A 22,429-nucleotide genomic window follows, 5' to 3' on the forward strand; every position below is an offset into this window, starting at 1 on the left:
TATGCGCCCCCTCCCCTGTTATGCATCCAGATATAGATCCAGTCCAGCATCAATGACTGCTCGCCTCAAGAGAGTGGTAGTGCTTATTCCAGCAGACAGAGAGGGGAGATCACATGAACAGCAGTGCTCCCTGTGGAGCTGTAGCTTTGGCTGCTGTTTAAAGCCTAATCAATGAAAGAAACATGACCCATGTCTATGTTTTGTGCATAGTGAGACAAGATGCTCCCGGGTAGTATGCTCCAAGAAAGAGATAATATTTAGAAAAAAGGAAGACGCTGATATAACGTCGTTGTGTAAGTGCCTCTTCAGCACTGGATAAGTCTTGTGAGACCTGTTAAGCATATGATTTAAGATGATATGATTTTTTTATGTTAACTACCGTTAACACCTGAGCAAATTGTTGAACAGAGCAGTGGTGAAATGCAAGAGGAGCTCCCTGGATTTGAGCATGCTGACTATGGAGATTCGACTGATTTAGCTGCAGGCACAGGCTACCTTCAATGTCCAAAGCCATTAGTGATTCCTGTACTACTAAAGCGCTGCTCCAGGGCAACCATTTCCTTGCATTAATGTCTACCTTCCACCACAGCAATTCAAAGGCTTATTCCAATGCCTCTGCCTACCTTAGCATACTCCCTAAATAACGCTGGTTCCAGGGCTATTGAGGACTAGAATGAAAGGGAGAGAGAGAGAGAGAAACATGCCACTTTACTGGTACGTTTCAAAGCAGAACGATTTATTATCAAGAACAAGAATATCAAACAAGGGAGAGAAAAAAAGTTCATCGGTTTCACAAACTTGTTTTTGCTGCAATCTGATCACTTAAACGCTTCCAGCACAAAGAGAATGACTTATCAAGCTTAGAGATTTTTCCGGTTTTCTTACGCCTGTAGTTACAGTTTTAAATGTTTCTTTTGCCTTATCATGTAAATATAGACCTCTGCTGAAACCAGAGCTTACAATGGAGTTATTCAGAGGCTTTTCAACGGGGTGTTTAAATGTCAGGTTCGTAAAGTGCTTTATGCCCCCTTTTTTTGTCCTCGTCACAGACAAGGTAGTGGCTCCTTTGAGTCTTATGTGGCCTGGGTCCATTATTGCCAGTCGAACGTGCGCTTCACCAGCCTGTAGAACGTACGGTTGTGTTCCCGCAGGTAGGAGCGGAGTTGCTGGAGCACGGTGCTGTTGACCGCCGGGTGGGGACGACCCTTGGACTCGTGCAGGCAGCGCTCCCGCCCATCACTCCGGATACAATAAAACCCCTTGGTCTGGTTGAAGTAGAAGTTGGAGGACACTATCCTGGGGGGCAGATTGAGGAAGCGCTCCACCTTCTGAAGCTCTGGCAGCGGGTCGCGGATCAGAGTGTCCCCGTCCACGATGTGTATCTGCTCCAGGGGGAAGTGGCGCAGCCAGTTGCGCATGTGGATGTCGTACAGGCTCCTCTGAATGGCCTTGTAGCGGGTGTTTAGGGCTCCGTTGCGCACTAGCAGGTTCTCAATGGCCTGCACCGGCTTGTGGTTCTCCAGCCGGTTGAAGTACACCTGGGTGTAGTCGGAGATGACCCGCTCGGCCGGGTCGCGCAAGATCAGCAGCAGCTTGATGGAGGAGTTCATGGCACAGATGCGTTCCGGCGCCAGGGCCGACGTGAAGTAGCCCGGAGTCTTCTCCACTGTGATCTGGTGTGGGTAGGAGTAGGGCATCAACTCGCGGTACCAGTCGAAGCCCTTGGCATAGTTCTCATCCCAGTCGAAGAAATGCACCTCGGTGGCGGCAGCAGCAACCTCAGGGTGAATGTCTAGCATTTCCAGCAGGGCTCTTGTGCCCCCCTTACGTACCCCGATAATGATACTGTGTGGGGCTCGTTTGCTAGTCCCCGGGGGTGGAGAGGGAGGCATATCTCCAGAGACATTGGCTGGTAGTCCAGGACCGAGGTCCATGGGGTCCAGTGTTATGCCAAATCCAGCCTGGATAAGCTCAGGTGGGGCAGCATATGTCTGGAGAACCAGGAGAAAGGCAGATGCCAGGAAACAAGCCATGATGATGGACGGACTGAGAAGCGGAGATTAGGAAAGTGACAGAGAAGAGAAGCACGAAGAGGAGACTGTGGTTTAGCTGTGGACCAGATCTGTGTTTCTGAGCTCAAAAGTGGCAGGAGCAGAACAAGGAAGTGCAGTCTTTGTCTGCCATTGAATTTGAGCAGGAGGAGGGCAAATCATCAGCAGTCCACAGCACATCTGTAGAGAAGACAAAAGACAAAAAAAAAGGTAGATTTCAGGCATATAGGGTAGAATGAATGTCTACATTATACTGCTAGGGCACTTTCCTCATTCCCCTGACAAAGCAATCCAGCCATTAATACAATCCAGTCTGTTATAAGTGTATCATCTCAAAAGGGTAATCTCAATTCATCTTTCCTTCCATCTCTTTTTCTCCTTCCCTCTTCCCATCTGCTTTTCCCCTCTCATTCTGCAGTATAAAGTCACTTCACTTTCAACCGATACTGTAATTTCTCTGGGTGAAAAACATTTAGCCAGACAGCTCATTAGAAAATGTGTCTGGGATATGCAAGTGTGGCTGAAGGCCAGAAGACAAGGCCAGAGCGCTTTGTCTTGCTTTAACAGGTCATAATCCTCACTTGAATCAATACACTTAACATCCACCCTGGAGCATCGAAATCAAGGCGTTCGGAGAAGAATAAGGACAAATTTATTGCAGGAAATCAGATGAGTTCCCACTTCTAGGTGACTTTGATTTCCTATACATGCCAAGAAAGATCAATATTGGGGCAATGCAATTCAGCAAATACAAGGCGAAGGATTTGGGGTATTAAATTAGACTTATAGCATTGCTGAAGCCTGCTCAAAACCACTGTATTTCCTTGACCTTAAAAGGGTATTCTGATATTTTACATTTTGGGGTTTGTTTTTGCCTTCACTACGCACTTCTATGATTTGCCTTCAGTTAACCAAGAAATGTTGAATATTAAAAAGTTTCCCCTCGTATGTGACATGAAGTGAAATAACAGAACAAATTTTTAAATGTCATGGTATAAATAATAAAAAAAAAAAAGAAAGTCTTCAGATACTTTTATGAGGAAAACAAGCCGAGAGAGCTGCTGCTTACACTGCGCTAGTCAAAACAACTGGGCCGGGCTATGCAAACATCCAGCTTCAACAGCAAAGGTCACGGTAAGGTAATCTAAACAAACAAAGATATTCCCTGCCTGGGAACAGCCTGCCAGACACACACACACACACACACAGACACACACACACACACACACACAAGCACAGAGTTCTATTTTGAATATATACAGTAGTTAGAAAGTGCAGAATGTATTCACCACATAACATATTATTCATTTAGGTTACAGTTTGATATTCTGAAATCTATTTTCTATTCCAAATTGTTCTAATAAAGTGGCTTTAACACATTTTAATGGGATTTTAGCTTGTAGCGTGTCCTCTACCTCTCTAGCAGAGGAAGGTGTTGAATTCCTGTGTCACCTGTGCATGGCATTTGATTACAGCGCCTGGGGTTTCAAGGAAAAATAAATAAATTATCAGTCTTCCATGGCTATATTTGTCAGTAGGGAGGTGGCATTTTTCATTACTTTTCTCTAGTAGAAGTTTCTTCACTGACTTCCACAGTAAAGCTAGAGAAACACTCTGTACTCAGCTTTCACATATACTGATGAAAGGATGATAAGATATTAAAATTCTTATGCCATATTCAATGGTTTTCTTCTTACCAAGTTGTGCAATTATGTTATCATCTATTAGGAATTTTGATGAATTTATGAAATGAAATACCAAGGCTATAGCTAGATATGAAGAATTCCATTCCAAAACGATATCTACCATTTGAAAAAATAACACTCTTACAAAATGATCACTGCCATGGAAATAAACATCATTATTGGTTAACATGAACGTTCTCTGACTTGAGTAAAACTGAATCAAAGTAGTAGTCCCTCTAATTGGACAAGATATTTAAGTATGTTTTCCACCACTGCTCACTAGACATTCCTACAGCGTCTCTGCTGGCCTTTCTCTCACCCCAACAGTGTCTTTCAACCCCATAAAGGCTATGACACATGCCCCGGCTTCACACTACGATCTGTGGCTAAAGCGTGGGACTGGGCCTGGGAGCTGAGCGCAGGAGAGTGGACCTGCCCTACAGGGCCTGGGGTTGTGCAGGGATCCACTTATGTGCTGTGACAGGCGCGCCTGCCTGTCAGCGTTTCCCTGGCAGAGAGCTGCCAAGTCCAATGCTAACAGCCAGGCAGCCAGACGAGCTTTCTGTCTCATCCAATTCCCCCCACTCCTCTCACAGCACACCACCACCTGGAAGGAGCCATTGTTTCACATCCCACTGGGCCTTATTGCTTTATTCAGCACTTGATGCATATCTTTCCAGCTTTTCATTCAGCACACAGCAGCCACACTATCTGGCAGACCACTTAACCAAGACTGTTTGGACTGAATACTGTGGGGCCGGTGGAAGGTTATACAACAGAGGCTGGCAGGCAAAGAACAATGGGCACACTGAGGTTGGAGAATAAGATATAACAGCTCAGTACCGAAAAAGGCTTGATAGCTGACATGACAAAATCAAACCTGCTATAGCACATTTCCAATTGTGAACCCGACATACAGAGAACCCACACACACAAGACATACACTGGCCTTCCATTATCCCACCTTAACAACTTGTCAGGCTGCAGAGCAAAGTGATACCTACTATCTGACCCGGTTCATTATATCCCAGCAGCCTTAGAGGAAGGCTCCACAGGTTCCCGGCTCCACGGGAATCCAGGTTCTCACTAATTAACCCAAACAGCCGCCTCTATACATCTAGAGTGAGAACAAACCCTCATTCATATTCAGCAGGGCCCCCTGCCATTAACTGTGGCGGGCAGCAGGTATTGTACAGAGCAGCTTTGTTTCCTTAATGGGAGCTCATTAGAGGCATTAATACAAAACAATTATTACTAAAATAAAGCTTGATTACAAAAGGATGGAATTTTGTCAAATGGATTCATTTAGTGTGAGCGAGTTGGGTATTACTCATAGTTAACCATTCATATTTGTGGATGCAGACTTGTATTTTCTGGAATTTATATACGTACACACACACACACACATACACACACTCTCACTAAAAGTTGAGGCTTGTTTTGTCTTCAGCATGGCTACAGAGGAGAAGTCTTACTGTGGCAGAGTTGAGCTCTTCATTTCTGATTTGTTTCTCTACCTTTTTCTCCATCTCTGTCTCTCTTTATCTCTAGCTCACAGCATTGTTAGATGATCTCCTGTAGGACGCAGTGACCCTTTCCCCAACAAATAAAATAAATGAAAAACAAACAAGGGCTTGAGACACACACAGAAATGCACACACCTCCATTATATTTTCTACAGCACTTTCCCCTTTCGCTTCTGCACTCACTCCTGCCTCTTCTTCTCGGCCGTTCTCTCTAACAGGCCCTCTAAAATGAGTGGGATATATCTCCCACCCACACATATCCAACTGCAACTCTGTGAGATCGTACTCCCACGTCCAGGATGGGTTTTAAATAATGGATACATTATAGTGCACTGTGGGATTCCTGGCAACATATATTAATTTCTGTTACAACAAGTTAAGGCTTTAGCTATTCACACAGGATCAAGGTGAAGGATTTCTTCTTTCTCTCTTACCCACTTCCCTATATACAATGATATGACTCATACAAACAGACAAAATCCTCACATCCTAATGCAAACCTTTCTTCTTACGCCAACAGTGTTGTCTACTTTTTTTTTAAGCCAACGCAGGCACAATAAACTATTCAGATAACCAATTCCTGGGGCTTATGAGGTAAACTACAGAACAACAGCAATAAATTATGAATTGCAAACAACGCGTGGAGTATCCAAAGCACTTAAAACATGCTTTGCATCAGCATGCTAGGCATTGTGAAGGGATGCCTTGAGGGCAGCTGAGAAATTTCGATCTTTCCACTATAGCAGCATGACCGTGAATATCAGTGTATTACAGCCACTTGGTGAGAATGATAAGTTGGGAGCTGCGATAGTCTAGAGGTTGGAGAAACAAGCTTGAGAATGGAAGGTCGCCAGTTTGAATCCCCAGACTGGCTGGGAAAACGTGGGTAGGGAAAGGGATGCACTCCCCTCCCTCAACAACTACCATTCAGGTGCCCTTGAGCAAGACACTTAACCCCTAACTGCTGCAGTGGAGCTGCTTAGAGGCCAACAGTAGAAGACTGTGGTTGTACTGGGCAGCTCCCAGGTGTAAATGTGTGAATTTGAAGGAGTGTGTTTCTGGAAAAGAGCATGCTCAGTAGACTTTCCCTGGATAAAGGTTAAAGCAAAAAAAACAGAGTGGAAGGTGATGATATATAGGCCTACTGTAATGGTTAGCAGTACCCAGAAGGTTACAGTTGGAGGCTTGTGTAGAAGACTGGGGTAGTACTGGACAACTCTCTGGTCGGAGTGTATGAGTGTGTTACCTTCCCTCTCCAAGGTCAATTCCTTAAATAAAAATCTGTTCGTCGTCAAGTTGCCTGGTTAAAAAAGGCCGGCCAATCTACCTATTGGAGAAAATCATCTCACTCCACTAATGCAAGGCTGCCTCCAATGGTGAGATCCATGATAATCACTACGATGTGAGTGGAGACTATATTAATTCTCTCCTCTGGGGCCCCCTGGTGGATGAGCATCACAAAAAGATGCCATATACTTTTGGGTCTTACATACCCTATGGTCACTTTTGAAGAGCATCAAATGTCAGTAGATCACCAGCAAATGTGTTTGAAAAAGTTTGAAATGTGACTGAAATAATATGGGCATCCATTTCCAGCTAATATAAGTTATCACTTTTTACTATTTTTTTCTATTGACGTAGCTTTTCGTTCATGTTTGCCTTCCTTCACTCAGTGGCTCTTAGTTTACTCTCTTAGTTTAATATGCATTCACCTCAGACATAATATTGAATATTGATTTCAGATTGTCACTGTTGCACCAAGTATTGATGACAACATAATTTCTCTATTTGACCAATCCAATTTCAAGGCTGGAACTGCCCATTGCAAAAGACATTATGCACTTTCACTGTTGACAGCTGACTGACTGAATTCAAATGATGAAGCATAATGCTGCATTGATATTAAACTGAACAGGCATTCAACACCAGAAGTACCTCATGGCAGAGTGCTATATTCTCCCACACTTGCTTAGTGATGTCTTTAGCATGGCACTGGAATTTTTTTTGGACATCCATTGGAACATGTCGACTGTGTTTTGCCATGACAACATTTTGGTTGCATTGATTTCACTTTGACTTTCACCAGTAGGAGTCCTACCTGACAACACTAAACCCAAAATGTCAGCCTGTGCCTCACAAAGCAATACATGTCTATGCTACATTCACAAAGTCTGCATAAAGATCTGTGTCAAAAACAGAAGACAGCAGCTGTCTAATGTTGATAGTCCTACATACTGAAGGTTGTATGTGACACCCCAGTACCACTTCACATGCTGTGTTGCACTAAGGATGGAAAAATAAAGTTTTGTTTGGTTTTGGCAGAAATTATAGTGTAGCTCTGGCAATAAGCAATATTTGGCTATTTCTGGAGAGTGTGAGTAAGCCGATGACCTAATCCACACCCACATGCCAGCAAAGGGATTCATTAAGGGCTTGAAGAGGGGGTAATCTGTCATTTACTGCTGCACTCAGACACATGTGGCCTCAGACACTAATTGCAGTGTTTTAACTCTAATCTTCTATACATCGTGTTAAGCCTTCACAGTATAGGGCTCTTTTCAGCACTTTTTCCAGAAGAGGGCTTCAATGTGGAAAGCAGCCTCTCCTAATTACAAATCCTTCTGCCCACTACCATCTGTAGCAGCAAGGCTGTGGGTGTGTGTGTTTGTGTGTGTGTGTGTCTTTCTTTGCAAGCAGAAGATGAACCACCCAACATGATGTAGGCTTGTGCCTTCCAAACCAATACATATCTATGCTACATTTACAAAATCTGCATAATTGTCTGCCGTTGAAGGTCTAGTCCTACATGCTGTTGTATGTGACACCGCAACAACACCGTATATGTTATCTTGTTTTTGGAAGAAATCACAGGGATTCACTGATGCTGCATGGTGCCACAAAAATATTCCTCCAATTACCCAGCCCAAACACATCATTGCTCATCAAGAAATAATGACTGCCCTTTGAAATGACATGCGATAGCTTTAGCCCTCTGTGTTACCTCGCTGCATACACTGGCCCCAGTTCGGCTTTGACATTTGTCAATGCTCTGAGATTTATTTCAAGCATCAACTGACATCGTCTGGATTCCCAGGAGGCATTTTGGCAGATAAAATAGGCTGACTTGCTCATCACCCTTGGATGAGTGGAGGCGACCAATCCCAGAGCCCGCTGACTCACTCAGGGAAGTGTTCCGTGGCCGGTCAGAAACAACGCTGACGATGAGAAAGGATTCAATCAGAGCGGAGCCTGATGATCCTCATTCACACTGCCACTTCTGATAAAGCACCTGTGCTTTCCAGAGCTGGACTGCCCCACTGGAATAGCCTGCTCACCACCAATGCTGCAAGATAAAGCTAATTTTACTCCACCGATTTAATGATATTCCAATTCTTATCATGCTTTTCCCATCATGCCTTTCCTAGTTTTCAAAAGGAGTCTAATCTTCGTTTTGAACTCCATGTTAAGTAATTAGACTACAGTTCATCGAAGAGTGAACGCTCTGAAATGCCGATTTAATCAAAACAAACGCGGCAACTTTATTCGCTCTTCCTGGGTTTCGGTCTTTGCAAAGCTGAAGCTGCTCTCCAGTCTCGCGGGCGTCCTGCAAACTGCAATATACACATACATTATGGATGAATTACTTCATCAAATAAAAAGCAGGGCATCTTGTAATGAACTGTGAGGATACTCTTAATCTTTGATGAGGCCTATCTGATGAATAGTTTAATGAGAAAACTATGGCAAGGCCTGTTGGGTGCTGACAAAGATATCACAGCGGTGATGAGGAAAGCGCAGAAAAAGGCAACATGCTCAGAGAATTTTACGATCACGTAGTGTTGTTTATTAAACGGCATCCATCTCACTGCTCATAAGCAGCATTAAGTAATACGTGGACTGCAATCCTGCCTTAGCTAAGTCTTTAGTTATGTGCTGTGCAAGCCGAAGCTATTTACTTCAGAGCAAAGCACATATAATACATATTAACTACGGTATACATGTATGTACGCTATCACCAGGGGCATGTTAATGTCTTTGGGGAGGTCAACATCAAGCGCATACATTACATATCTTATGTTTATTCCACAAAACTACAGCTGGTGCATGCCTGTTACACACAACTTGGAAACCCTTCCCTGCTCTGGCACAACAGCATCGTATTGGAAGACACACAGCACAGTTCTGCCAGTGTTTTCCCGCCATAGCAAATATGTATTCAGCACTGCAGAACTCGGGGTTTGGTGTTTGGACCTTCTGTGATGCGATGCAGGGTGCCAAGCACTGGAGTGACTCAACTCCAGGCTGCAGTTAGGGAGCTGATAATAATGCATTCAACTTAAACAATTTCCCATGCGGTTAGCCTGTGTGTGGAACTGCTCAAATCAGAGGTTGAGCCATTATACAGTTAGATTTGGCAGTATTGGTTAGGTTGCTCCCTACTGCATACATAAATAAACAAGAGGGGGCGCGCTATGTAACCCACCCTGGGTACACAGAGAGTAAAACCCAGCAACATCACGCAAGTCAGAACAGCAACAGTAGGATGGTTTCTAACTGATAATCAGGATAGTGAGATCTAGTTGGAGCAAGTCAGCTAACAGCTATCAACTGACCGTACATGGCTTGGGTGTCACTGCCAGGATTAGCTTCATCTATTTGTGCAGCGTGTCTGAATGACAAACCACTGTCAACCGACTGTGAGATATGCAGATCAGAAAAAGAAGCGTATCAGATTGATATTGACAGCCGCACACTTCTGGAATGTCATTTACCCACAAGCAAATGACCTTGAACTTGTGCAAGCACGATGTTAACACGAGCCTATCACAGTATCATGTTACCTCATCAACAGTAATTCAAGTTGTTACTTCACATGCTGGCCATTGATTGTAACTTAATCAGAGGGATCTGACTATGTAGGTAGGTGGCTTTGCCAAATGATTAATCAGTGCGGAAGTTTGAAGCCTGCTAAGTCATTCTCTTAATGAATGCAGAGACATTGTGCCTGTGTGTGTGTGTTTCATTCCAAAATGACATAGCCACATCTCAATCAAAAAAGTGACAACTACTCGTACAAATGATAGGAGAGCATACAATTAAAACAAATTATGGAACATTCTAAATGATACAATACAACAAATGCCATGTTTGTCAAAAAGAAAACACTCTTTCAGGCTAGATCCTCCACATTTTAGAGGTATTGGATGTTAAACTTAATGCAATGTTTTTTGTTTTTTTATCAAAAATATAAAATAGTGCTTTGAATATTCCCTTCAAATATATAAATATATTTCCAAAATAATCATTGATGACTGTATATCTGCTCGTCAGCCATCAGTGGCTGAGCACCATTCGTGGCTGTGCACACTGGCACTTTGGAGGCAAATAAAGTCAGCTGCCTGTGTGCTCAACTTTCAGCAACATCCTTGTAATTTCCCACTTGCAGGGCAAACTAGATCGTAAGGGAAGTGTTTATCTATAATAACAATCTCCAGCTCCATTTCCTTGTGCCTCTCTGGCAGGGAGAGCCTCAGAGGTCTGACTGGGCAGAGATGGGGAAGAGTGTAAACACATCATAGATCCACCTGGCTGTCGCGGTGGCAAACAACGCTCTATCATTACACTGTTCGCAACATTTGCCTCCGCGCTGCTCCACGCCATTGCCTATGTAAGGCGGCTAGTCTGCCTTGCCTCGGTGCAGATTTCCATTCTGCCTGAGAGGAGATGAAAACTCTGGTGCCAACCGGGCCCCGCATCTGCTTTTTCGCAGAGTTTCCGCTATACCGACGAGTCTCTGGGTGCAGACATTTTCAAGGAAGGCCACTGACAAGTATTGGTATTCTGTGTTACTTGATACGTTCTCCCTTCTTCTTTTTGGGGACACAGCACAAGGTTTTAATGCAATCTTGCAATACACTTCTTTTGTTCAGGCTGCATGGCGAGGTGGGATTTGCCATTGGTTTAAATCACTAGAACATGCACACCGAGATGAGGTGTGGGTAAAAAAAAAAAATCGTCACTCCTGACTTTATGTGAATTTAACGCATGTGGAAAGGAAAACAGAGCTGTTATGCGAGATGCAGCTGATGGAATTGGACTAATCTAAATAGAAAAAGACCTGTCGGAGAGGTAATGACAATGATCCTGCGCGTGTAGCTCTGGGTATATGACAGAATCAGGTTAAGACGGTAGAGGGAATAAAGCATCATTTCATTTCAGCGGGGTGATTTTCACAGCAGAGGATCCTTTGTCTCAGCTGGCCTGACAGTAAACCCACAAGCTCGTGTTGGAGTGGTGGTAAGGCTAATGAGTATGCGATGTTATTTTACACTTCCCAAATAAAGCGCACACAATCCGTATTTCATTATTTAAGCGCATTACCATATTGCATACGGAGAAAAGAGCCCAGGCCAAAGTCTAATCAACCCCAAGTTTGAGACAAGTCTTATCAGAACTATGTAACAACTTATCGTATGAGGACTTCTCGCTGTCAATTTCATCTGTGCCCTCTTGTTGCGCTGTTCTTCATGAATAAGTCATCAGTCCCCCGCTATTCCCCTTTGGCTTATTGCTCGTTCCGCCGCCTCCATGGCCCTGTAAAACCAACTGAAGTGTTTATGGGAGATAAGAGGCAATGGAGGTCGCAGGCCCAATAACTCCTTTTATCACCCCACGTTCTGCAGCAAGGGCCATTTTACGGGAGAGCTCGCTGAAGACGAATTCTTAATTAGAGAAGTTTGTGGACCCAACATCAGAGGCCTAATGGGGGAATAAAAAAAGAAGCACTGAAAGGGCATCTGCAGGATTGCTTGTTGGCCTGCTTTGTTACTTTGTCTAGTGGCAAAGAGGGAGAGGCCGGCCTTGTGTATCCTCAAAGCAATATCAGTGAAAAGCCCTTTTTAAGATGGCTTGTGAAGCTTGTTTGGTTAGGTGCGAATGCCATGTTTGTCTAGACAAGGCTGAGTCCTTTATAAATTAGTTCAGGTCATTGATTTTTTTTGGGGGGGGGCTTATCTTTATTAAAGTAAAGGACTCTACCTTGTCAACTGGAATAACTGGAATTACTGCCTTAGCCATTAAGGTGAGCTGATTCTATTTCCCATTAGTCTCAATTCCCACCCGAGAGACAAAAAAAAAGGCTTAGGTTAATAGGAAATCTGATGTTTAGAGTTTGAGTTGAGTTCATCTTATTGGACAACATGTTAGACAAACAGATATAGATATATATAGATCTTGCATCAAAACCCTTTATACAGACAGAATTCACTGCTTTGACAAGGCCAGACTATTTAAGAAGGACAAAAGGTTCCAAGCCCTCAAAAAAAACATGTCTGAAGAAATTATGTATGAATATGCTCCTCTAGACACCCAAGGATACTTCAACTATATGCAAAAATATTTTTTAAATGGGTAAAATTCTATCACCATTTGGTTCTGGTTTCATGAAGTGCCACCTTTGAGAAATATGAATAGGCTGGGATTGAAGGGAACTAGCTCAAGTTTTAATTAGCCTAGCAGGCAGACATGTTTCACCAGACCAGACCAGATAATGACTAGGATCCTGTGTTCCCAGTAGCCTGCATAATAACTGAGAAAAAAAGGAGAAAATTAATTACTCGTTTTCCCAGACTGGGGAAGAGTGATCTCGTCCTTGATTGCATAATTTTGAAACTCATAATTATCTCAACTCCATAGCAACAATGAAGTGAGAGTAGTCACATATGAGTTGTATTTTCTTCAAGACTGCTCAAAGCTTAAACATGTTATAATATGTATTCTGAGTGAATACCCTTCACAGTGACATGAAAATGTGTGCGCATGGCTAGGGACCCCCTCGACCCCATTCCACTTAAAAGGACAGCATGAAGCAGAGCGGTTTCTGAGGTTACACCGATAGAACAGACAACTGTATTTAGCAAACCAATGCAAGAGTGGAACATTAGTTGGGAAATGTGATGCAATCCTCCTCCTCCTTCCCTCATCAACCCCTGCTGTAAAGCCTAGATTAACCATCTTTCACTTCATTTAGATAGAGGATTGTTTTGGGGTTTGCCTGATTATATCTATCGCGAGCACACACCATGGCTCTACTGGTATTTAACAAAGATTAGCTTTAAATTGATGATTAACCTTTGTAATCCTGTGTGCATATTGAAAATGGCTTGCTTGTCTTTACCACAGCCATACAAAAGAGAAGCCGCATTATCGTTCAGGGAAAATTGAGGCTCAGAAAGCAAATGAGGCAGTGTTATCTGCCTGGTGCTTGGCTGGATAATGAAGACGAATCTTCAGACTAGAGAGTCATCTCATAATGAATCCGAACAGACGATTTCTTTTGCGTTGTGCATCTTTTAATGAAATGTCTATACACACTATGACCCTGACAAGCAATTGCCACCCTTATCTTGCAAAGGAGCCGAATTTACGTCTGGGAATGAGTGGCTGCCATTGTTTAGATGGCTATATTAGGGAGTAATCAGACATTAAATGAGTCATTTCTCCATATTTAACTCCGACTGGGGAGGCAATGGTTTAATTTGCTGGGCAATGAGTTTCCCCCTATGGAGTGTGCTTTGCATTAAATCACTGGCCAATGCTGTTACTCTGGCAAACAGGCAGGCTACACCCAGCTACCGGCTGCACAAACTTCTCTTAGTCACTGCAGAACACAACTTAAAGCGCCCCTCCACTGACTTCATCCAGAATTTGAGAAATATTTAAATCTACCTTGCAGCAAATCATTGGTTTATAGGGCAAAGTAGGAATAACAACTGATTTCTTGCAATTGAAACAAGCACAGCTGTACATCCCCAGCCTGTCTTACCTACTGCACTCTGAACCTCATTACAACTGGGATTGTGACTGGTGAAGATAATCATACATCTCTTTTTGGACTGAAAACCTCATTTGAATTGGATGATGAGGTCATGTGAGGCGGCTTTTAAGGGTAGTCCAAGGTGCTAGACTCCTTGTCACAAAATATCTAGAATGGGAGATGTTATTAAAGGGGAAAATACTTTAACTGAACAATTTCTGTATTTTACTCTTATGGCTTAAAGCAACCCAATCTTTACCATTGAACACGGTTAACTCTTTTTCAAAGCTATAGACCAGAGAACCAGGGCGCACTTTCTCTTCTCCAATTTTGTTATGGAGGACAATGACCAAAAACTCCTTCTCTGTACTTTCACATATACTGATGAAGGATAACATCCGGGGAGATGGAATCAAATGTCACCTATAAATGACACACGTATTCCTCATTGTGCTCCAGACTTCTGAAGCACAGTACGCCCTACACCTTAAAATCCTATTGGGATTTATTAAAGGAGCCTGGTGTAAAGAGGGACATGTGTGATGACAACTTCACTATAGGAGCTAAAGTTTGTCAGATTTGTATTGGACTGGCCCAAAGTTTTCAAACCACTGGCCCTAATTATCCCTTTAACTGGGTCATTTTTTTTATCTCAGACTCCCTCTGTAAACCAACGAAAAAGATCTGACCAAGTGCGATGTAAAAATATGAAAAAACAGAAAATCAAACTGGAGGCAAATACTTCTTCACACCACTGTAAATTAACTCTGCAGAGATTAAATTTTCAACAGTCAGCTGGCTAAATCTATTAATGTGACGATGATGTTTATGTTTCAGAGTTGCTTCAAAATTCTTGCTAAATTAGAATTCAAATTGGGAATGGGTTCAGTTTTGGTTGTATTACTTGATCCTAACTCAGACATTCTCTGTTCACTGCCAACTTCCTATGTGAGACATTTCTTCTACAAACAAAATGTCAGCAACCATGCTGTGGAACACCAATGGCAAAAGCATTGGCAATGACAGAATACACATGCAGACATAAACTGAAGACTCAGTGGTATTTTGGAAGCACTTTAGAACTGTATTTGCAGTTAATGAATGGCATGAAGTAAGAAGAGCCTGACACTAGAATGCTGACTAGTAAGTGGTAAACACTAGAGATACATGGAAATTGGAGATAATGCAGGTATGATCCATGGAAATTCAATGCGAATGAATGAACGTCTCTTAAAGAGGCTTTAAATGTTTTGGCCTTGGTTTAAAATGAAGAACACAACATTCAAGCTTTCTCAATACTAATTACTCATTTATAAATCGTTTCAGGCTGTCAATTATTTACTCTCATTTGGTTCAATCCCATTTATGAGATGATGACGTTTTCTTGCTTGTTTGTTTGCCTAGGCGATAAAAACTAAGGGCAAAATATGAAATAATCATCATTATCCTCTTAGGCACTAAACCCAAATTATCACTGCTCATAATTATCAACTGATCAAACAATAAACACTTAAAGATAAACATGTTGAACGTCTGCTTCGAGTATACTGTAGATATTTATGAAAGCGACAAATTATGTGTTTACGAGCTTAGACTGAGTATAAAATGTGTTATAAATGAAAATGGAAAATAAAATACAAATCTGAAAATGGGAATAAACCGGAAGATGTTAATCTGAAATTCAATGTCTGAGTAAGCTTTAAATTATGGTAGTGCTATCAGTTCCACACCAACAATATACCCTGATCCCCAGAAAATGATCCTGGACACTGTCACTGTGACTTTTTCCATTTTTCCAATCTCTGTGGAGCTGCACACTGGTGTGATATCACAGATTATGGGCTGGGACAAACCTCTCTCTCACCGTCTGTGGCTATAGGAGTCAGGAACAAATACAGAACAGACTATCAAACCAATAACTAATTCAGAGCCATGACACTACCTAAAAAAGCAGAGTTGAAAAGCAATCTTTACAAATGTGTGCCATGCAGAATGCTGATGTAAAGGTGCATTTTAACATCAATAAATCATCACCACATTCATTTTGAGACTCTAATATAATCGTCATAAACAAACAAGACCATTGCTGACAAGACTGGCAGCCTCTACCGGCCTCTTCACTGCATTTTACATTCTGCTGGAAATCTGCTGCGGTGCTTTGCGGCACAAAGGGAGATTGCTTTACGGCACAGAACTGGAAAAAGTGTGCAGCACAAATGGAGCTAAAGCTTTCAGAGTTCCTCACAATGGAGGATGGCGGGACATGGAAAAATCACTTCCATTAAATAGAGAACAAACACATAAGGAGTGATAGCAGGGTGGGGGAGGGGGGATGGGCAAGTAACAGGGTTTATGAGAAATGTGGTCACTAACACTATAGAGGCTATACCCATCGTCTCGACCATGGTCTCATTTGTTTACAGTAATTACACTAAGGTACACAATTAATTTGACAATGATAAATTGATGCTTAAAAGTGCAACGTGTACTACTTTTAAAAGGGACACGAAGTCTTCCCAGGACACTAGGGGCTGTTGTAGGACTATAAAGTATATATAGAGAGAGCTTCTATTTTTAAATCAGACTTTAACATACAAACTGTTCATCGAAGAGGCTTTGTACTGGCTGTGTGCCTTTGAGCCCCCAAAAAAATATCAAAAATAGGGCACAGAAATAACATATTTCAAAGTTCAATTTCAAGTTTCAATTCACTGGTATTCCCCTTTGAGGTGGGGAGAAGGGAGGTGCTTGTCTGGGCACTCTCCGTTCAAAACCTCCACCAAGGCGAACAGTCTTGTTCAGCACCATGGACAACTCCCAGCGGCTTAGAAGAGAGCCAGCACAGCCTCGAGAAGTGGCTGGTAAAGCCCTACTCAATAAGCATGACTCATCAACATTTGTCAGATATCTTCCTCCTGAGACTACTCTGTGTCTAGTGAACTCCTTGCTTTATTATCTGTATCTGTGGTTTTTTTGTTTTTTGCAAAGTCATTTGCGAAAAACCGGTTTGTTAATGATCTACTTGTCTCGACCCTTTAGACCTTTTGGTAATCTGCTTACTACTTCAACGAGAGCTTCAGTCGGTCGAAAGCTTAACAAGGACTGAAGGTGTTGATCTGAATGACACTATGAGGTTGTTATCTTCATTTCCTCTGTGCGTAACTTGGAAATCAAAGCACAGAGGTTTGCTGCGTTGCTTCTGCTGGGTGTGTCTGACCTCCCCACGCTAAACCTCAATCAATGTCTTTAAAGATCAACATTCATATTTAGACAAACCAAGATCTTCGCCTTAAGAACAAATGTCAAATGTTGCCCCTGGTGGCGGCGAGAGTGCGAGCCAGGAGAGCCGACTGCTTGACATTTTGTTCTCATGAGTATTCAGCTGCTCCTTTAAAAGTACTGCCAGTGAAGTGTAAAAAAAAACAGACAAAAGAGGAAAATGGCTACTGCTGCCGAATTAACACTGCCCTACCTTTGATTCATTTCCAAATGACTGACAAACACTTGATCTTCATTTAATGAGGGTCCACGCGCTGATCTGACTCTGCTCAATATGCATAATCATGTTCATAAAGCAACCTTTAAATGATGTCACCTTGTTAGGGGACCCAATTAAATAGCTCCCCTGATTATCTTAAAATCTCAAAGTTTATGAAAAAAAAGGCCTTTGTGCAGAGACTCATTTCAGTAAAATATTTTCATTAAAATGTTTCTTAAAATATTCTGCTCTAAGGCCCCTTGACAGAATAGGAAAATATTTCATAAACAGAGATCACTGGAAATCTCTGATGGCGCTCTCTCTCTCTGTGTTACTCTCTCTTGCACACACACACACACAAAATAAATTGATACATATAGCAGAGCTGAGGCATCTGAATCAAAACACATCTCACTTCACATGACAGGGTCATGATCTCTCAGAAGACTTCCACCATTAATGTGACAAATATGACAAGACATGGAGGTGATACGAAAAGTATGTATGAAACACAATCGCCAATAATGAGGGATGTGGCTGACATGTGCCTACTCATCTGAGGCAGGCGGAGAACAAAGGTAATGAATAAATAACTTGCTAGTCATCAAGTGGAATGATAAATCTACTTCATAACACTTGGCAGCGATGGCGGCGTCTGGCTCTCTTGAACCCCTTGATGAAAAAGTGGCCCATGAAATCTGTTTAGTATAAGGTGTCATAGCCCTCCACTGTCTGCTCTTTCACCCACTCGTACTCAATCCTATTATTTCAGAATGACAGCAAATTGAGCAGAACAAAGCCTGTTGTCTGATAGGACGCATCAAGGAACCTTATCAGAATCTGGGTGCCTTTAATAAGGCTTTCCCAAAGGCTGAGTTCAGACTCAGAGGCTTTTGATGATGAAGACGCAGCTCCCAAGTGCCTAGAAATGACAGCCTCGATGCTGCTTTTTCATACTGTGCTATTGGTACACATGGTGGATATCAGCTCCAGAGACGTGGCATAAAGCATATGGACCTAGGTGGCTTTTCGCACCATGCATCGCTGCCTGCTGCACACTCATGAATTATGGAGTTCGGCACAAATATGCAAATCTGGGCATTAGCCTAGTTATGCCCCTGTACTGTAAGTTACAGTGACTTATCTATTATGTATGAGCCCAGGATCGGAGGGAAGAGGGCCTGGCAGCCAGCTTCACGGCCCTCTCTTAGTTGCTCACTTTCACATCATGAAAGAGCATGAATAGCAGGGGAGGTAGTTCCAAAACGCTAGCGTTATGCTGCACCAGATCTCTGAAGACTTGGGAGAATTAGCTTGCTTCCACGCTCAATTGCCAAGCTACTTAAAATAACAATGGCCTCCGTAGGATTTGGAAGCCTGGAAGATACGTAGGGAATAAGCATGAAGTTGTTGCTAATCCTCTAATTTCCCCCCACAAGGCTGATATGAAATGCTAGTCTGATCGGTAATCAGTCCACAGGGGAGGCAGACAGAGGATCTAGCCAACTCTACAGGCACACACAAAAATCAGTCTCTGTATGACATTACCATCACAATGAAGGATGAATGACTGTACTTGAGTGACCTAATCATAGTGGGGTAAATAACCAAAATCAAAGAGCCAGCACAAGTCTATATCCGCTAGGTCAAAAGACTAGGTATTGAAATCAAAGACGTACTCTGCTCAGGCCAAAAGCATAATGAAGTGAGTCTTTTGGCTCAGTGATGAACAGAACAATCATTAGCCGGGATCAAAGTCAATCATCGAGCACATGACAGCTGACAACTTCCATTTAACAGGGGGCTCTCGAAATAATGATACCTGCTCCTCATGAACCCAGTCACTATGGCAACAAGAGGAAGCCACACCTTCGCACTGGCCCATAGTAACCAGCAGTCCTGGCTGTATTCCTTAATGGCTGAAGCAGTCAGGCTTGATTCTAACAAGAGAATATTCATTAACTCAGAAATTAAGGCCTGCAGATTGGATCAGGCACATATTACAGCTGAAAATACTAGCTCTTTCATGATAGCTCTTTTATGTCCTGAGGGAGAATCCACCCCCCACCCCCCTCCCCTCTCTCTCCACCCCCCCAACAAAAATCTGGAATCCATTTGCATTTTTAAAAAATGTCCCATATGCCTCAGCTGATAGTTTTCATCCTTTAATTCAACAAACATAACCTCATCAAATATTTATTCCATTCTCTTGTTATTTTTATTGGTCTTGATGAGTAAAACTTGAGAAAAGGAAAAAGCACTTTTGTTTTTGTGTTTGTTTTTTTCCACCCCCCTTGCTCAAGTGGAGCCAACTGGATAAACTCCATCAAACAAAACATAACAACCGGAAATTGTACACGAGAAACAGCCTCTCTCCTCCCTCCCACATCGTACACCTCCTCTTTCTATCCTTCTTCCCTTCTCTCAATCCCATATGAAACTCTCCTCCATTGCACAGTATGGTATAACATCCAGTGACCCTGTATATTTGGCCAATCATCCATCACTGAGACACCTTGATTTTTCCTTGGGGATTTAGAAAGCCTAACACCTCCCTGGACCACCATCATCTTTACAACCAGACTCATAAACAGTTACGGTCAGGCAAATCCCACGGACCAATCCGGCCCGTTCCCTCCTCTCTAGCCTAACCTTTGCTTGCCCATTTGGCTTTGGATCGAAGCAGCAAAAGCAAACAAACAGAACGTGATCGTCCCAATTCAGCTACAGACAAACAGTGATTCACGTCGATCAGTCAAGCATGAAAATAACGAGGTCGACCCTTCTTCCATATCGACCCTCTGTCCCCCTCGCTGTCCACCGTGAGAAGCATCTAAGCCACTTTTCTGACCAGCTGAAGTTCTCACTGGAGGAAAGTCCACTCCATTATATTACAAGAGTTTCATTGCATTCGTTAGGTGAATAAGTATTCATTTTGTTCCATTATTGAGACAACCATCTGAAAAAAAAAATTTCCTGGGTGGTAATAAATTAAGTAGAGCACATTGCGCATTTCTGTTAAAGTAATACTCATTTTCAGACTTTTGCTCAATTATTTTTTTTTTTTTAGCATAGATTTTGCAACATTTTTTATTAACTTATAACACATTTATTTTCCCCAAATGGATAAAAAACAGTTTGGAGTGAAGCTGTTCACTTCCTGAAACCTACAGTATAAGCTTCAACCAAAAGCCTAGTTGATGCTTTACCTGCAAGGCGGAGCAGCAGTGGCAACAGTCTGGGGAAAGAAATGCCTTCACATCTGAGGACAGTGACATACCCAGTACTTCTCAGTGCAGTGACTAGTCTGCACCCATATACTAGCTGCATGTGAGAAGATGAACATTTTTCTCTCTGAGCTTTGTCTCCACTCTTTCAAGACCACTGAGTTGCCAGGTGTTGCCTATGGCTGAAGCTATTTTTAAATACTAGTAAATTAATCCAATGAATGATGCCCATTTTAAATCATGGAAGAGAGCTGACAGTATCTTATTTGAATCTCAACTGAGGGATTATTACAGTCAAACACTGATGCCTGGCTTTCACCTTTGAAAAATCCTGCAGCTAGAGGCAGAGGCCACATAAGCCTACACCCACATGCTCATAATTAAAGGTGAATTGCACAGCCTGTGGCAATTTGCACCCTGTGACGTTAGTACGTGTTAAAGGTGGCTGCTGGAATTTCACTTGGTAAGGCTGATGCCAGACAGGAGATCTGATGCTGAGGAAAAACAATGCTAGACCAAGGCTATAATTTACACAGAGCGGCAATTACTGTTAGTTGCACTTATCTATCCTACACTTGACTTATACTTTGGCATCCAGATATTCGACTTCAATTTTCATCTACTAAGGGTCTTCTGCATTGAAAGAGGAACTTATATATATGAACTACTGCTTCAGCTTGCTTGGTGATTGACAGGATTTGAACCCATTTCAAAGACATCTTAAAACCTAAACTTTTAATGCCTTCAAAGTTTTAACGTTAAGTTGATTTTCTATGGCACAAATCATGTCATCTTAATAATGTCAAATTGCCCAAGACATGTCTAAAAGTTGGCAACAGATCTTCCTCTTACAAGGTTAAAAATGACATTTTATTTGGAAGTACCATTTCAACCACAGTGATCAATATAACCTATGTCACTGGAGGAAATTTAAATGTGAACTGCAGTAACAAGAAAAGGCAGCCGCTTGACAGAAATGAATGTTTAAAATGATCCTGTCTCAAAATGTTAGCCTACTGCACAGCAATACTGAATTTATTATAGCCCAATAATGGATAAATTAATAGCCCGTTGCCTCCTGCCGGATAAGCTGTGATCAGACTAATTCAAAAGCATAAAACACCCGTCTGTCAGAAACCCGAGGTGCATGTGTTGCCTAAAATTGTTGAGCCTGTCTTGTGTGCCCCGTCGTTCAAGAGCGGTGCACTGCATGGAGACAAAGTAGAGAAAATCTTTAGAGAAAATCTGGTTACCTCGCACGGGGGGTCGGCGATGATCTCAGCGCGCCTCTTGGGTTTGGGCTGATCTCAGGAGCGGAGGATGCTGAACCGCGCAGCGCACTTTTGCGCACCGCCGGTCCAGATAGCAGAAAAGCCTCGATCTGTCCTCTCGGCCACTCTCATCACTGATTCATTTGAAAGCAGACGCCGGGGAAACGGAGTCCTTATTTATTCAAAGTGGTTAGCTCGACTCCATCTCCTGCGCACACAGACAAGCCGCTGTATAGGAACGCGGGTAGATTTGTGCCCAAGCCGCTGGTTTGCGTAGCAGACTACACGGTGTGGGGAGGAGCCGCCCGCCGTCAGATGATCAGGTATATATTAGGCTATATTGCTGCTGGTAGGCAAGATGCTCTCCTCACTAATG

The 22,429-nt window shown here is 42.6% G+C and overlaps 1 protein-coding gene across 1 annotated transcript; it reads right to left on the bottom strand.

Moving 5' to 3' along the window:
• Positions 1-775: 775 nt before the first annotated feature.
• On the bottom strand, positions 776-22,218 carry hs3st1l1 (heparan sulfate (glucosamine) 3-O-sulfotransferase 1-like1). Its single transcript, XM_071910483.2, has 2 exons — positions 22,036-22,218; positions 776-2,231 (listed from the first exon to the last, which is right to left on the bottom strand). Exon 2 carries the CDS (start codon positions 2,031-2,033, stop codon positions 1,092-1,094), a length of 942 nt encoding a protein of 313 aa, XP_071766584.1. The 5' UTR covers positions 2,034-2,231; positions 22,036-22,218; the 3' UTR covers positions 776-1,091.
• Between the last annotated feature and the right edge of the window lie 211 nt (positions 22,219-22,429).

This window comes from Centroberyx gerrardi, chromosome 15 (assembly GCF_048128805.1).
Source record: "Centroberyx gerrardi isolate f3 chromosome 15, fCenGer3.hap1.cur.20231027, whole genome shotgun sequence".
In the NCBI taxonomy this organism is placed as follows: domain Eukaryota; kingdom Metazoa; phylum Chordata; class Actinopteri; order Beryciformes; family Berycidae; genus Centroberyx; species Centroberyx gerrardi.

Excerpts from the sequence above, each read along its gene's own strand:
- hs3st1l1 (XM_071910483.2), bottom strand. The coding sequence starts at position 2,033 with ATGGCTTGTTTCCTGGCATCTGCCTTTCTCCTGGTTCTCCAGACATAT.